The sequence below is a fragment of the Sorex araneus genome, chromosome X (assembly GCF_027595985.1).
Source record: "Sorex araneus isolate mSorAra2 chromosome X, mSorAra2.pri, whole genome shotgun sequence".
Classification (NCBI taxonomy): Eukaryota; Metazoa; Chordata; class Mammalia; order Eulipotyphla; family Soricidae; genus Sorex; species Sorex araneus.
In genome coordinates, this window is record NC_073313.1 from 275,446,880 (window position 1) to 275,462,663 (window position 15,784).

General features: G+C 38.0%; 1 protein-coding gene across 24 annotated transcripts in view; it reads right to left on the reverse strand.

Annotated features, from left to right (window-relative positions):
• Positions 1-1,787: 1,787 nt before the first annotated feature.
• The window catches only part of DLG2 (discs large MAGUK scaffold protein 2), a 1,649,366-nt gene continuing 1,635,369 nt past the window's right edge, over positions 1,788-15,784 (reverse strand). For all 24 annotated transcript variants that reach the window (XM_055122503.1, XM_055122502.1, XM_055122499.1 and 21 more), the window contains 3 exons: positions 14,538-14,647; positions 9,177-9,268; positions 1,788-6,377 (listed from right to left, as the gene is read on the reverse strand). In XM_055122503.1, coding sequence (XP_054978478.1) covers positions 6,271-6,377; positions 9,177-9,268; positions 14,538-14,647 — 309 coding nt within the window. In that variant the 3' untranslated portion in view covers positions 1,788-6,270. The remainder of the gene's footprint in view (positions 6,378-9,176; positions 9,269-14,537; positions 14,648-15,784) is intronic.

The following is a 15,784-nucleotide window of genomic DNA, read 5'->3' on the forward strand; positions in this document are numbered from 1 at the left end:
TTTCTGGGTTTGGTTATAATGACAAAAATTGAGATCTCTATACAAATATTCTTTAGATTTATATTCCTTTAATCTTCTAAATTCTGTCGCTGCATGTTTAATTTCCATAAACATACTCTCAAGACCATCGGTTCATAGTTAGATCTTATATTCTGAGATGTGAAATTTATTTATAGCTGATCTTTATAGAATGGTAATTTTGGTGGGGGGTTTTGTTGTTGTTCATATGCAGCAGAGCTCAGTGCTCATTGATGGTTCTGTGCTGGAGATCAAACCTGGGTTGGCTGCATGCACAAAGAAAGCACCTTACCCCCAATACTATCTCATCAGCCCTGGAATGGTCATACTTTTAAAATTGTAAATATAAGTAAAATAGAAAATAAGGCAAGCTCAAAAAGTCTTATAGTCCCCTCAAAAAGTCCCCTCCTTAAGACATTCATTGTAGGGGACATGCTTTTGTGTTTGGCTATCATTCATATTAAACCTGTAGAAACTATGTAAAAATCTTAACTATGGAATAATTGTATAAATGTGAAATTTGTATTGGGCTTGTGGTTGCAGTTCATGCCTTCACACTCTGCTCTGTGATCCTTGTCTCTGCTCTACGCAGGTGGGTATAGGACAACAGGTGATTCAGGTTCACAGATATGACTGGGATGGTTTTCCGGATTGCCAATCCAGTTCTCTGATAGTTCACTGTGAAGCAAAGCACACCAGAGTCATCTCCTGGGTGGCAAAGTTGCACCTCTCCACAGGAGCAATTGTATTGGGTTTCCAGCTGTCAGACCTATGAGTGTCAACATCAGAAGGTGTGTGCTTTACCTGAGGGAATGATTTACAACAGTATATGGCAGGCACAGATTTCCAAAGCTCACATTTTTTATATGTTTCCATCTTTTGAGCTAGAGTCCTTTGTGGCCCTGGTGCATATGGACAATGGCTGTCCCTCCAGAACCAATGTCTCTCTTTCCATCCTCAGTATCAGATGAGAGAAGAAAAAAACCCTCTATCCTTAGTGCCTTATAGAATCTCAAAATTTGGAAATGGGAATTGATCTCTCCCACCACCACACATATATGAGAGTGTTCAAAAAATATGTTTTGATTCTTGGCAAAATCCAGAGAGCAGGCTAAGATAATGACCAAATATTTTAAAAATATGCAAAAACACCACTTTTAGCTTCTTTCAGCAGTGCCAATATTTCTCAGAGAAAATCTGCTCTGACTGCATGATAACTCTGAAATGTCTGATTTGATCAAAATAGAAATGAATGATGCTCCTTATAAAATAACACAAATCATGCTTTGGAGAAAAATGATTTTCTATGTATGTCGAGTATTTGAGTAAGTACCCCAGGGGTATTTGGGCCATACCAACTGTACTCAGGACTTACCCTTGCTTGCCTTGTGCTCAGAGTGTCTGGGATCAAGCTGGGATTGACTATATGCAAGGTCTTATCCATTATATTATCTCTCTGACTCAAAGTAATTTTTTGTCTTTTTTATTTTGGGGCAATATCCAGTGGTGCTTAGGCTTTACTCTTGGCTCTGTGCTCAGCGATCACTTCTGGTGGACTCAGGGACAGTATAGGATATCAGTGATCAAGCCCGGGTCAGTTATATACAAGGCAAACAACCTACCTGCTGTACTATTGTTTCGGGCCCCAAAGTAATGTTTTTGTACTTATATTTTATAATCAAGGCACGACAGACTTATGGTAAGTATTTTTATAATGGACCCACTGCTGACAGTGGAAAGACAATAAATATGGACCGACACACCGAGTATGAAATATACATCTTGATTTTATAATTCTGTGTGCTTTATTTTGTACACAAATGGAATGGAAGTGTCGAATATTTACACTTAACAGGAGTGTAAGCTGTGCAGTGTCTCTGTAAGCTCCAGCCCCTGCAAGGCGTGTCCCCCTACCATCCTGCACTACAGCTCAATGGAGAAACATCCTGTTAGAGAGAAGCACAAAATTGTCATATTGAAAAGTTCTAACAGGTACAGCCTGGTGCACTCAGAAGTTAAGACACACTTGGGAAACACAAATTCAAAAAGAATGGAAGAAAAGTTTTCCATCCCATTGGGAGTCAACTTGGCCATTTGGTTTTCTGTTCTCATGAATTGCTAAGGAGATTCTCTAGTTTCTACCTTTTCACTGATCTTTGTCTGGTTGGTCTACTGGCTTAGCTGATCCTCAGTTGTCATAAGAAACTGCACAGCTGTACAAGAAGTGGTTTCTGAAGCACAGATTTCTGCAAGGAAGGATATTTACAGACTGGAATATGTGTGGGTTTACATCCATTCATTCATACCCGATGTAGTATGAATATACATAACAGATGTGCTATCTCTACCACACATAACTGAAGTGTATAGCCACAGAATTCTGTAGGGAGTCCTCTGTTAAATCAGTTGTCACAGCAGGTACTCCACATGCTTTAAGGGAAATGTCCCTTTTTTCCTCCCTAGGAATGACAAATCACTATGATAAATTTAGGAACTATCCTGAGTCCTTGACTTAAAGATTTTTTGAAAGAATTTAGGCAGGACCAAGACAGAAAAAAAGATGTCATTTCACCAGCAAGTCCACTCCATCTCACCAGAGCAATCACCAGCTGAAAAGCAGAAGGGGCTTCACATGAGAATGGGAAAAAGAAAGGGTATGAAGGTGGAAAATGTCTCTCTCCAAACCAAGGCAGTGGCATGGCTTCCATGAAAAAGGAGAGGTTCTGTTGTCAGAGTAACTGTTGGGGCCAGAGTCTGCCTTTATTGAAAGGAAGCGTCCTTAGAGCCAGGCCATGGTGCCAGATGGTGCTCTCAGGACCGGCTTCAGGCAGAGGCACCCAGGTGTTGCCTGCCCAGAGCATGCATCGTCGCTGCTAGGCAGCGGTGCAGGCTGGCTCTATGAGGGCGCTGGAGCTGCTCCAGAGCGGGCCCTCACTCTCAGCTTGGCTTTCTGGGCTGCATAGGTGAAATGATGACTCAAAGTATTTGTGTCATCAGTCCAACAGATGGACTTGCTGTCTGAGTCAGCCAGGAGCCCACACAGGACCGCAACATGAGGGCATGAGGGCATGTGGGGGTTGGAGAGACGCTTAGAGATATGGAGAGATGATGGACAAAAAAGGAAGGGAAAGAGGAAGAGGAAAGAGACTGAGATGAATGGGAGATGGATAGGGGAATTGAAGAATGAGAGAATAAAGGATTGTAGAAGGTCAATGACTTAGCGAAGCCATGAAAGAAGGATCCGAGGAAAGGTTCAAAAAGAGGAAGATGGAATGAGACAGCAATGAAAGGGGAAGGCAGAGAGAAGAGAAAGAAAAATCAGAGAAGGTCCTGAAGGGCTGGCCGTAGGTTCACAGACAGTTCACAGAGCACCTGAGTGCAGCTTTGGGAAGATGGGCTCACACAACAGACTGAGCCAAGATTTGGAGCCTGGGAGGAAAGGCCCACAAATCCCAGGGAGGAAAGCCAAATGCCAATGCCCCTACAAGTAGCTGACAAATGGGATTTTGATTTTGGTAAAGCTGAGACCCCCATGGTGCTACACATTGTACCAGAGCATGACAAATAGCACCAGTGACACGATCTGGCACTTTTCTGAAAGGGCCCAGCATGTAAAAGTGACGTTGCGCCCCCAGCAACCCTTCAAATTGGAGAGAGCTCTGGACAAAGTTTGCGGTGTTAGCACCAGTCTGGTCCCAGGCTCCAAGTGCATTTGCACCAGATGTAATCTGGGTAATATTCATGCCATTTCCATCCAAGTGGTCAGATTTTCTGTGAGCTACAACAATTCATTGGAGCCCTAGAGACCTCAACATTGGGAAATGCAAGACAACACAGCAAACGGAGGTGTAAATTCTATAGTAAAAGACCTTCTCACCAATGAGCTTGGTGATTCTTCAAGCAAATATATGTGTATATATATGTATAGAAATCTACATAAAAAATCAGTGCAAATGCCAATTCTAATTTGGAAGCATCTACACTAGGAAAATAAATTATTATATTACTACAAAACCAAGGGATGGTGGTTCAATTTGATTGTACTCAACTCAGCCACAGCAATACTTAATATTAAATGGAAAGCACATCACATGACCCGCAAAATAACATCTACTCATTAATGACAGTCCTTTAAATAAACGATTGCATGCTCAATTAAGAAACCAAAGAAGTTATCATGGTGGCCTAGAAAGAGAGCTGGGATCAGGAATGGCATTCTGGTGGCAGAAAACTTTGGGAGCAATATGATGGAAGTAGAACTTGACCTGAAACTGGTGGATTACTGATAAGGACACAGCTTTGCTGTTTTGAGTACTCTAAGGAAGTTTCTGGAAATTTAACTTGCATTAGTGGCAAAATGCTTTGCTAGCCCTTCCAGTGGCAAAGGCAGCCTCAGACTATCGGTAGATGGGTAATTTTGTACTCTTGTGTTTGTGTTGGTGACTGCAGCCAGGCAGACAATGGTATTTAGTGTAAAATCAATGGTTGATTTCAGAAAGAGACCCTCATTCTGAGCTCCACTGTTCTTACTGTGAAGAAGCCCCATCATTGCTGATGACTCTCCTGTTCTCATCCAGCCTCTATGCTGGTTTGCTGCACAGTGTGGCAGAATCCCTGCCAGGTCTGCATGTACCCCGGAAATAAGGCGACGGGGCTTGGTCTGGGCATGTGTAGAACCCAGAGTTGAGTGGTTATTAAAAGTCTCTCTCTAAACACCATGGGCACAAGTAATACTGACATCATCAACTCTTAATTTATATAGGCGTTGGGAGGTTTCTTTTTTTAAAAAAAATCATTATTATAATTCTAAAAAATAAACTTGTTCCAGGTGCAGCCCCCAAGAAAGGTAGTTCAATTGGTTGAGCTCAAAGTCATTGCATTTTCTTGTGGTTCTAGCACTTTGTCCTGTACAGAGAAACAAAAGCCTGCACCCCTCACCTTCCTACAGATATTTCTTTCTCTCTCTCTCTTCCTCAAAAAAATAGTGCATCTTGGATAGATATCTCCATGGTTTTTGACCATCTCTGGCTGTTACAAAAGTCCTATTTATTTGTGAGACAGGCCAAAAAATTCTAATTACTTCTAGTTTGACAAAATACTAAATTATCTTTTTAAGATTTTTATGCAAGTAACCAAGTTATTCTACTATTTGCATGGCAGATTCAGGTTGGTTAATAAGAGAAAAGCAAAACTTCCCATTAGGTAATTTGCATGAGTTTGTTCTTGAAGGCCATCAGCTTAAAAATGCACTACCCAAATGGTTTCCAAAAATATCGATGAGGAAAACTCATTAGGAGGTGTGCTCCATGAGAGTGTATCACTAATATGGAAGGTGAGAGAGGGAGAAGTCTTTATCAGACTTTTTAGAAGGAATTCAGAGGTACTTAATGGATCATTGGCCACAAAAGGGGGAGTGCAACTTTCAGTTCTAGAATTTGATCATCTGCTGATAGTGCATACATTTTGTCTTTCAATTAATTAATCATTACAAAATATTTCACAAAACTTTGTTTTACCTATAGAAATTCATTTCTATACATTTAATATATTTTTATTGTATAAATTATTCTTGTGTTTAATGCCTTCTTTCAGTTTATAAATGGCAAAATAGACAATAAACAATCAAAATGCTAACCCCAGATTGAGTTTAAACTCCTCCAAGGTCAGTCCTCCATAAACTGGCAAATTCTATGAAATGCTTGTTTTGCAGATGCCAGCCACGGAAACTACACATTTATCCTTCCCTGATTTTGCCATCTCCAAAGGGATTCCTTTCCCTTTTTCCTTCTTTCCTTCTTTTGCTTGTTAAGAAATCAAAGGATGTGCATAGTTATAAAATTCGAAGGGTACCAATTACAGATGTGATAATGGTAAGGTTGGTGAAGTTCAAGTGCTGGCAACTTTTCTTTAAAGCAAACAACACAGAGAGCTCAGCAGCTAAGTCAGCTCTGGACTACTGGGTGAGGAGGCTGTTCATCTCCTGGGCAGAGGCCCATGAAAGGTTCATCCCTACACTTGATACTTTGAGCAAACCAAAGCTTTCTTGAAATCTGCAATGTCTTTTCTGTCCCACCCTTTGGCCCCTCTGTTTCCTTCATGGCTTCACACAGTTTGTGTTGTACATTCATAAGAATTCACATTGACTGCAAAAACATAAATGCAACAAAAACATAAAAGCCTCCAAGTAGTATATTATATATATTTTGTTCTTCTAAATGCTCTTCTGTTGTTGTCAGAGGTGCAGTAACTAATTTATAACTTTTCCTTTGAGGGAATCCAGATGAAAGGCCCAGATTGCTCTTCAATTACAAGCTTGCACTGGTTATATATATCTTCTAAGCTGTCTCCTTGGACAATAGCTACAATAAAAACAAATAAACTCTGAGTTAGGAATCATTCCTTGGGTTTTGAAGAATGGCCAACAATCACACAGCAGGAGCTCAGAACAGTGACTTTTTCTCCCTTTCCTTTTAATTAGTAATAAAAGAACCAGAAAATTCACTTAAGCAAAATTATAGATGCTTTCAAAGCATATGTTTGATCAGTAACTAAGGCATCTTAGTCTTTTCCCTCTTTCTACAGGAAAATAAAAAAACAACTATTTATTATTATCACTAATTATTTTATCATTAATTATACTCATTATCAATATTTTATCACAATTATAATTATTATAATACAATTATTTATCATTAATCACCATTTATATTATTAATACCATTATTTTATTTATTATATTATTATGAAATAATAACACTTATTATTTATAATAATATAATTACATCTATATATTATTAATATAATATATACATATTATGTTTATTTGGATAATAATAATTATTATACAAAACAATGAGCTACCCATTTCATAAATTTTATGTATGCCTTCTCTGAGTTATACATTGATAAAATTTCATATATATGTATTTGCTCTTTCTCTGGTCCAGAGTTCCTAAAACTCTTATAATTTCTTAGGTGATGTGGTCAACAAGGAAGTTCCTCGTTCTGTTGATGACCAGTGATGAAGACTAGTTGCAAAGAGAACCAACCCTATGATGAAAGATGCAGAGCTTTCAGTCTCATCTTCTCTTCTGGGGTGGGATGGGGAGTTGAATGTTGAAGATGAGGGGCAGAATGTTGACTCATTTTTCAGTAGTCTAAGAATAATCAATTATGACTGTATTGAAACTCAACAGGAGGAGCTAGGAAGAGTGTCCTGGTTGGTGAACAAATGGAGGTTTGGGGAGAGTGATATGCTCTAAAAGCCCTTCCCCACTACTTGCCTTGATTATTATTTATTTATTTTTTTATAATTTATTTATTTTTAATTAGAGAATCACCGTGAGGGTACAGTTGATTATTATTTTTTTTTATTAGTGAATCACCATGAGATAAAGTTACAGACTTACAAACTTTCATGCTTGCGTTTCAGTCTTGTTTTTTTTTTTTATCTAGCTATTGATTCATAACCCTAGAGAGCCTTTGTAATAAACCAGTACACTGGTGATTAAAAGGATTCCTGAGTTTTGTGAGCCACTCTAGAAAATTAATAAAACCAAGGAGGAGGTTGTGGGTACCTCTGATTTATAATTAGTAGCCAGGACCACAGGTAACAACTCGGGCTTGTAAGCCTCATATGAAGTGGGGGGCAGTGCTGTAGGATTAAACTCTCAAGTTGTGGAATCTGATGCGATTTTCTGGTCAAGTGGCTGGATGCTCAGCTGGTTTTTGATCATTGCTTAGTGGGAGGAAAACTTCCCCATACATCTTCAAAGTCACCCTTCAGAACATATTGATCATTAAACTTTAATCCTGAATATAAATCTCTTGTCAAAATGTATGTATTTTTGATTTTATGGTCATACTTCATGTAATTTTCAGATAAACTACCAGTCATATTGGGTATTGATAGGAATTTACTTGTTTACCCAATCCACCTATTTGCAAACTACTAATAATTTCAGATTAAAAATGTCTAATATCAAAAAAGAATATTCATTAGTAAAGTTCTTATTTCTAAACTATATGAATCAATTATAAGGGAAATTCCACGAAATTTAACTATTCCTGTTCAGTCTATAGTCTACCAGCAGTGAAGGAGAATCCCTTTCTCCCCACATCCGTGCCAGCACTGGTTGCTTTTGTTCTTTTGGATGTGGGCCATCTCAATACTTCTATTGCAAGCCACAACACCCAAAAGGACAGAGGGAGCAAAAGGGAATGGCCTGCCACAGAGGTGGGGCGGGGTGGAGGAGACAGGGTGGAGGTGGTGGGAGGGATGCTGGGACCATTGGTGGTGGAAAATGGGCACTGGTGGAGGGATGGGTACTCAATCATTGTATGACTGAAATGCAAGCACGAAAGTTTGTAAGCCTGTAACTGTACCTCATGGTGATTTACTACTACTACTAATAATAAAAATTAACTATTCCTTAAATTGTATGGTAGCTTCATGAAAGCTGCATAAGATAGAGGAGGCCAGGGAAATAGCTCAAGGGATTACAGCCTATTGTATGTTGCAGCTCCAGATCTGATTATTGTTGGGTATTTACCCCTTGAATCCCTGCAGGAATAAAAGGAAGGATAGAAGAAAAAGAGAAAGAACAGAAAAAAGAGAGAGAACTTAAAATATTCAGAAAGAAAAAGCCTTCCTTAGTTCTCTGAACTTCATGTGCTTAAGGAAATGTTAAAACATAAAAATTAATTTAGTATTTAGATTTGCCAGGGAATTCATTAAAATAAGGAAATGCATTCCAGTCAAGGGCTCTTAATGTGGACAGACACACAGAGTGCACAACTTTGGGCACTGCACATTCTGAAGTCCTTTTTAACATTTCTTTTTCAAGTTTTTGGATAATTTTAGGGAGATAGTTTAGAAGAGGCATCCTGCTTAAAGTCTTCTTAGTGCTAGAGATATCCTACTAGCATCTGCCCTCATGGTTTCAGTTGGGGGTCTGTGGGAATATGGAAGTTGCTGTGGTTAGATCCAGGGAAGCTAGAGCTCAGAGTTCTGGGTCAAGTGGAGGAAACAGAGGGAAGTCAGAAATTCTCAGTAAGGATGTTTCAGGATCCAGCTATACTAGGCCTGGGCCCCTCTCCACATCACATTTCAGCGCAATTTATCTCCTTTCTCACAGTTTAAAGTTATATAATCTTACCTGTAAAATATTCTCCAAATTCTTGTTCTAGCTTAATGGCGCGATCATAAGTTTTCTTGGCTTGCTCCTCTGTTAGACGCTTATTCATTTCCCTAGGAAAACAAGGATTTGGTATTAGAATAGAAAGTGAATACACCAAATTATAAAAACTTAAAATGTCTTTGAAAATAAATCTGTAGAAAGTACAAATGTTCTGCTTTTTTCCTGGACTCTTCTTTGCTAGAATAATCCTAGCAATTAGGACACTCTCCCATGAAGTTCACTCTCTTGGTTTCACATTGAAATGAAGCAGAATATTTTGCCTATGATCTGCAACTGCTGTTTCCCATTGCGGAGTTCCACATGGTAGAAATAAGTATACTTCTTCCACGGCAGGGCTAAGGACATTTAAATCAGGTGCTCTGATGTCTCTTGTTCTACTTGTTTCATCTGTTTCCTTATGGAATATAAGGAAACAAGAGATCACCCTACCTTGGACTTTAGGCAATAAGCCCTTTCTCTCTTAAGTGGAGGATGTAAAACCACAAAATCTCCCAGTATCATCAATGGGGAAGACACATCAGTCCACATTACATTGTTGATAGCTAGACGTGGTTTCCTGGTCTTGATTTCCCACTCCCCTTCCAGAAGGCTGCAATTCATCTTTTTTTTTTCCTTTTTGGGTCACAACCGGCGATGGTCAGGGCTTCATCCTGGCTCTGCACTCAGGAATCACTCCAAATGCCCTACCGACTGTGCTATTGCTCCACCCCCACCATTCATCTTTAATGTGGAGCTAGAAACACAGAATACACTTCCATACACTTCCAAAGAGTAGTAGGAAATGGGATAAGTCCCTTTGGTATTGTGATTAAGTAATTTAATTTTCTTTCAGACTGAAAAGCCCTGATCACCAACTTTATGAATGGTGAGGACAGTCCAGGTCAACAAAAATCCCTGGTCTTCACCTGTATTTATAATTAAATGCCATCTCAAGTTGTTGCTGAGAGATGCTGGAATTAAAATGGGCATGGAGAGACTATAAAAAGGAAAACTGCTGGGACTAAAATACTCAAATAACAATACATACGTGATACTAAGTACTGAGTGTTCCAGGATGAAGAAACTTGGAAAGAAAACTTGCCTCCTACTTTTAAGTTTGTGCTTGACAGGAGGAAGAACTGAAATGAGTTATAACTAGACTTTCTCTATCTGTGAATCTATCTCCAGGGGGTATCATTAAGTATCTATAGCACTATTTGATGATTGTGAGAAAGTTTAAATTCTGCTTGGTCTCAAAGATAAATCAAGGTTGAAAGAAAAGAAAAAAAAAGTCAACTGATTCCTTAATAGTGGTATCTTTGTCCCTCCCTGTCTTTCAGGTGGCAAAAAAGTTTGCCTAAGAAACTGAATGTATTAAATAAAATGATTTTATCATCTCTTTTATTAATTCAAGACACTTTATTAGCCAAAGACTGACAATCATTACCTCGGGTCCTTATAAGTTTACCACTGTGGCTACACTAAGCTGATTAAAATTCATCTAAATTCAGCAAAGACATGCTGATTAGTCTACTGTATCACATAGGCAAGAGAATTCTGGAGAATGGACTGCTTTTCACACATTGTAGAAAGCCAGAGATATGAGATTAGTTAATCCTTTTCATTTCATTTGCTTATTTTTTCATTACATACAGCAGTGCTCAGGGCTTACTTCAGGTTCTGCACTCAGAGATCACTTCTGGTGGTGCTCAGAGATCACATATGTGACACTGGGAATCAAACCCAGGTTGGTTCCATGCAAGGCAAGTGTCCCACCCACTGTACTATCCTTTCAACATTCAGTTTTAAAAGGCATGTGACAGGCCTGATGTAATGAAGGAACTTACTTAAGTTCCTAAGGGATATATCTCAAAACTTTGGATTTTTTTAAAGCCAATTTTAGTCAAAGAGACTTCTTGTCATACGAAGACTTAGCATCTTTCATAACAGATATCTGAAATAAAAAACGCCCCAAAACAAAAGTTGGACAGTAACACAATTCTCTAAAGATTCTAATGAGTGCAATAGGTATATACTGGAATCCCTGAATTCTTGTGGAAAGAAATCCATCTTGGGGGATGGAGTGATGGTGCAGTGAGTAGTACATTTTCTTTGCATGCGGCCTTCCTGGGTTCGATCCCTGGTATCCAGTATGGTTCCCTGAGCATGCCAGGAATAAGTCATGATTGCAGAGCCTGGAGTAACCCCTGAGGACTGCCAGGTGTTGCCCAAAAGCAAAAACAAAAATTTATAAAAATAAGAAATCCATCTTGTCCTGAGAGGTGATATCTCTAATTTTCCTTCCAAATAATTGAGCACTAGAGCCTGTTAGTGACTGCTTCTCTTGGGTGCAGAAGATTCTGGGCCTACCTTGAATTTTTCTTACAGAAAGTGTACTGCTACAATATCAAGACATCATGTACATTTGGTTCTAATTTGACTTCACCTACTTGTACTGCTCTGTCTTTTCTGAGTTCCCATTGCAGAGGAAGTTATCTGTTAGTTTTACAATGGCCTATATGAGATTTTGATCTTTGAATTTATGAAGTTATCTTGTTCTTTGAGGGCAGAGACCACATTTGTTCATTGACAAGTGGTATGGAACCTGGCTCCATATTTATTCGTTGGAAGACTAACTGAAAAAATGGAGAGGTCAGCAAATAAACAAGAGAATGATACGTTGAAGACAGATATGCACGTAGGATATCTTGAAGGAGGCAAAAACAGATTGGAGAGGTTGAAGAGACACAGGAAAAATTTTCACTGCTTTGTGTGTGTGGAGGGCTTGGTATCACATGGCATCCTTTTCATATCCATCTTTGACTGTATGCCCCTCTGGAGAGTCAGCTACATATGTGATAATATGTGGTTTTATGTGGATGATGCACTTGAGAAATAATGTGTGTAGAAGTAATGAGGCAGCAATGCCTAAATGTGACAGCTGCTTTTGTTCCAACTGACCTAGCATTCACTTCCCCCTGGGGATCCTATGAGGCATACCAACTTGGGTGAAATAAAACCCTTGGAAAAGAGTGAAACGGAAAGTCCATCCACAGCAGAGTCACAAGATCACATCCTCAAGACCTACAAATATGGTGACGGCAAATCATGTCAGATCCACTACCTTATTGTGGAATCAGCCCTTACATGTCTCAGCTCCTTGGTGATAAATGGCTGTGACAGGGCCCCTCGGGCCATGCTGCAGAAGTCACCTCATAGTTGTGTCAGAAAGTAAACCTTTGCTGACACGCACCAGGGGGGAATGCCGGGCCCAGATCATGGAGAATGAAATGTGCAAATGATAGTTCTCCCTCAGGACTCTCAACACTGTGACCATTCCTCTCACTGCATCTTTATGATATGAAAACTTAACTTTTCTATTTATTAAACACATCTTTAAGATGCTGTTTCTGAGAAGTGAGGATCATTTTTCTCTTCTTCTTAATGTTAGCCTTAATACAGTATTTGTGCTACAGATCACAAATTACTCTTATGTAATTAAATTTGTAGCTGGTGCTTAATTCTCTTTGTTCAATGTTCAATAGAGTATTCCACATGAGGAGAAATTCAATAATGTCTTCAGGAATAATGCTATCATGAACCATTATTTCATCATCAGTATACATTACTTCTATGCAATTATGGGCAAAGCTCTTCCCCCCCCCCTATAATTAATTCAATGCCTGAATTTACAGGGTGCAAGGTATTGCCAGTGACCTCCTGATTTAATATTTTCATCCTGGTAAGGATTATTGTCCATATTTTATATAGGGGAATAGCTTCAGCTTTTAAGAAGCATCTTTGGCAATGTCCTCTAAGATTACCTATTCAACTTCGTTTCCTTAGACTGCAATTTCAGTACCTTGCATTTGCATTACTTCTTTATTCTCAAAGAAAATGCAGAACAGTCAATATCTTCCACAATAAATTATTTTCACTTCTGAGATTAAGTAAATTAATTTCTATGATTTTTTTCCATAAACACTACTTTCCAGTTCTTTGTGAACTGGAGGGTTCATATGTGAACCCTCTCAAACATGCTGGGACTCTCTAATTGGAAGCATATTTGAGCAAAGTTTTTATAATAGACATGCGAGCATTAACTCTTGGAAAAGATACTAGTTATGGGTGTTATAATGATAAAATAGCTGTATTCCTTTTCTAATAAAGTAACTTTGAATCTTTAATAGTAATAAGATCTACAACTTATTAAGTGTTTAGTATGTATACAAAAAGTTTTACATTAAGCTCTTACTAACCTTGAGATTAACCCTTATTAAGCTTTAGTATACTTACTCTTAAGGTACATATTATTAATTTCCTTAGCTTAGAGATGAGGAATTTAATCCTACAGAGTTCAAAGCAACGTTTGACTGACAGGTGGCAAAACAGAGAACCAAACCAAGATTGACTAATTTTCAGATCAGAATTAGAATCAAACTAAAGTTGACTAATTTTCAGATATGACTACTTTAGTCTTCTTTTTTTATGGGGGTAGTTAATTAATATCCACAATCTCTACTAAATTTCTGTGGAAAGTGTGTCACTTTATAGACACAGTTTACTTATTTTTGAAGAAAGATATGACAGGTTCTGTGAGAAATTAAAAACAAACATGAAAACCTGAGTTCTGCATCCTTCCCTGTTTATAAATGCGCACAAGTATGGAAAAATTGGTGTGAGTTATAGATGTTTTATAAGAAACATCTATAACTAAGAAAGCTTAGAAAAGCTAAGAAAGCTTCCTAATGGATTAGTGGCACACACACATGGTCCCCTCCCCTGCGTTCCCAGTACTGGGGACTGTATAAAGTCGCTCACGCTTAACCCAAGTGTTCTACATCTGACTTAAATTCCTTCTTTCCACACTATCCCCGTTTGTGACTCTGGGGATTGGCTATATAAGGTTTTAATTAAGGAGCATAAATATTCTATGATAGAACAAAGGGAAAAGTCAGTGGAAAGAGCCTAAAATATTGTCTGTTCTCTCTATAAAAATTCACACATTTAAAAGATTTACCCATAGTACAATTCTCAGAAGTAAGAGACAATTCAAAGATTGTTTCTAAACCAAAACAATCTTCAAAATGACAAAAGTCATACAACCCTGAAACTTGTAACATTAAAATAAAAATCAAGAAACAAGTGTGAAGACATTAAAAGAATTGCTCACATTATGCTTCAAATGGTTCAAAAAACTTAAACTCATCTATTTTTTTAAAGGAAGACATAAAAATAGACAAAACATTTTCTATTTGTAAACATTTATGACAAAGAACTTTTAACAATTTGCTGTGATATAAGGAATGGGGCTAATAGTACGGTTTCCTTTCTACTTACATCAGTGGTTCCAGGGACCTGGGCTTAATGAAAATGGCAATTGGATAGAGCTGTGCAACTTGTAACCGCTTAATAGCATTTCCTGATACATCAAGTATACAATGTTTTCCCTGATAGAAAGGAAAAAAACATGAAGTTAATCTAGAATGACTATAAACAAATCTAAAAGATAATGACAAAATATGCAGTGTTTTTTAGAGGTAGTTAAGGCATAAATGCTGAAAAGAGGGTCATTGTGAAACATAAATAAAAATAAATTATTTTGGACCATCACAGAATACTTGCAATAACTTAAATTTATCACTTCTTTACTGCTTACCACTTGGAAAAGTATTTTGCCTATGTTGTTTCAGTTCACTTAGTTTGTTTTTCTTTTATTTTCTTCATATTTTTGTTTTTTGGGTCACACCCAATGATGCTCAGGGGTTACTCCTGGCTCTGCACTCAGAAAATACTCCTTCCTGGCGGTGCTTGGGAACCATATAAGATGCTGTGAATCGAAGCCGGATCAGCTGCATGCAAGGCAAACTCCCTACCCACTGTACTATTGCTCCAGCCCCAGTTCACTTAATTTTTTAAATATGCTTGGCACAAAGAAGAAAGAAAGAATATGGGAAACAACTGGGCTCATTCTCATGCAGTTTATAAATCATTCCTGAAGATAATTATCAAGAAGAAATCCCCAAATCTTTATATTAGTCGCTGTATTTTACAGAAGAGCAGACAAAAATCTTAGAAATATTGATTAACTTGCCCAAAATCACAGTGCTAGAGAACTAAAACCTGTCTTGAATGCTGACAGAATTAGTGGCTGAATGCTGAGTCAGAGGCTTGCACAGGATATGTAGATATCTTATTTTTTAATAAACAAAAACCACTATTGCATAATAGCATACCTCATTTAACTGAACTTGTAGCGAAACAAATGCACAGAGAAAGCTCAATAAAAGTATTTCTAGAAGAGTGGATACATTTATTACACATTATATTCTATCTCCTGGAGAAAAACTGTCTCATTAGCTTTAAGCTAGAGGAAATTTACACAATAAAAGAAAAATCAAGTTATGCAGATAGGATTAGTCCCAAATCAATAATAGGGAATAAAAACTCATCTATAATATTCACAAGAAAATGAACAGAGTTCTTTGAATACTTGAACTCTCATAGGAGGAACAAACTAGCATGATTTAAGCCCATTATCACTGATAGTAACTTCCAAATTTTCTGTCTGTGAAAGACTGAAGCTA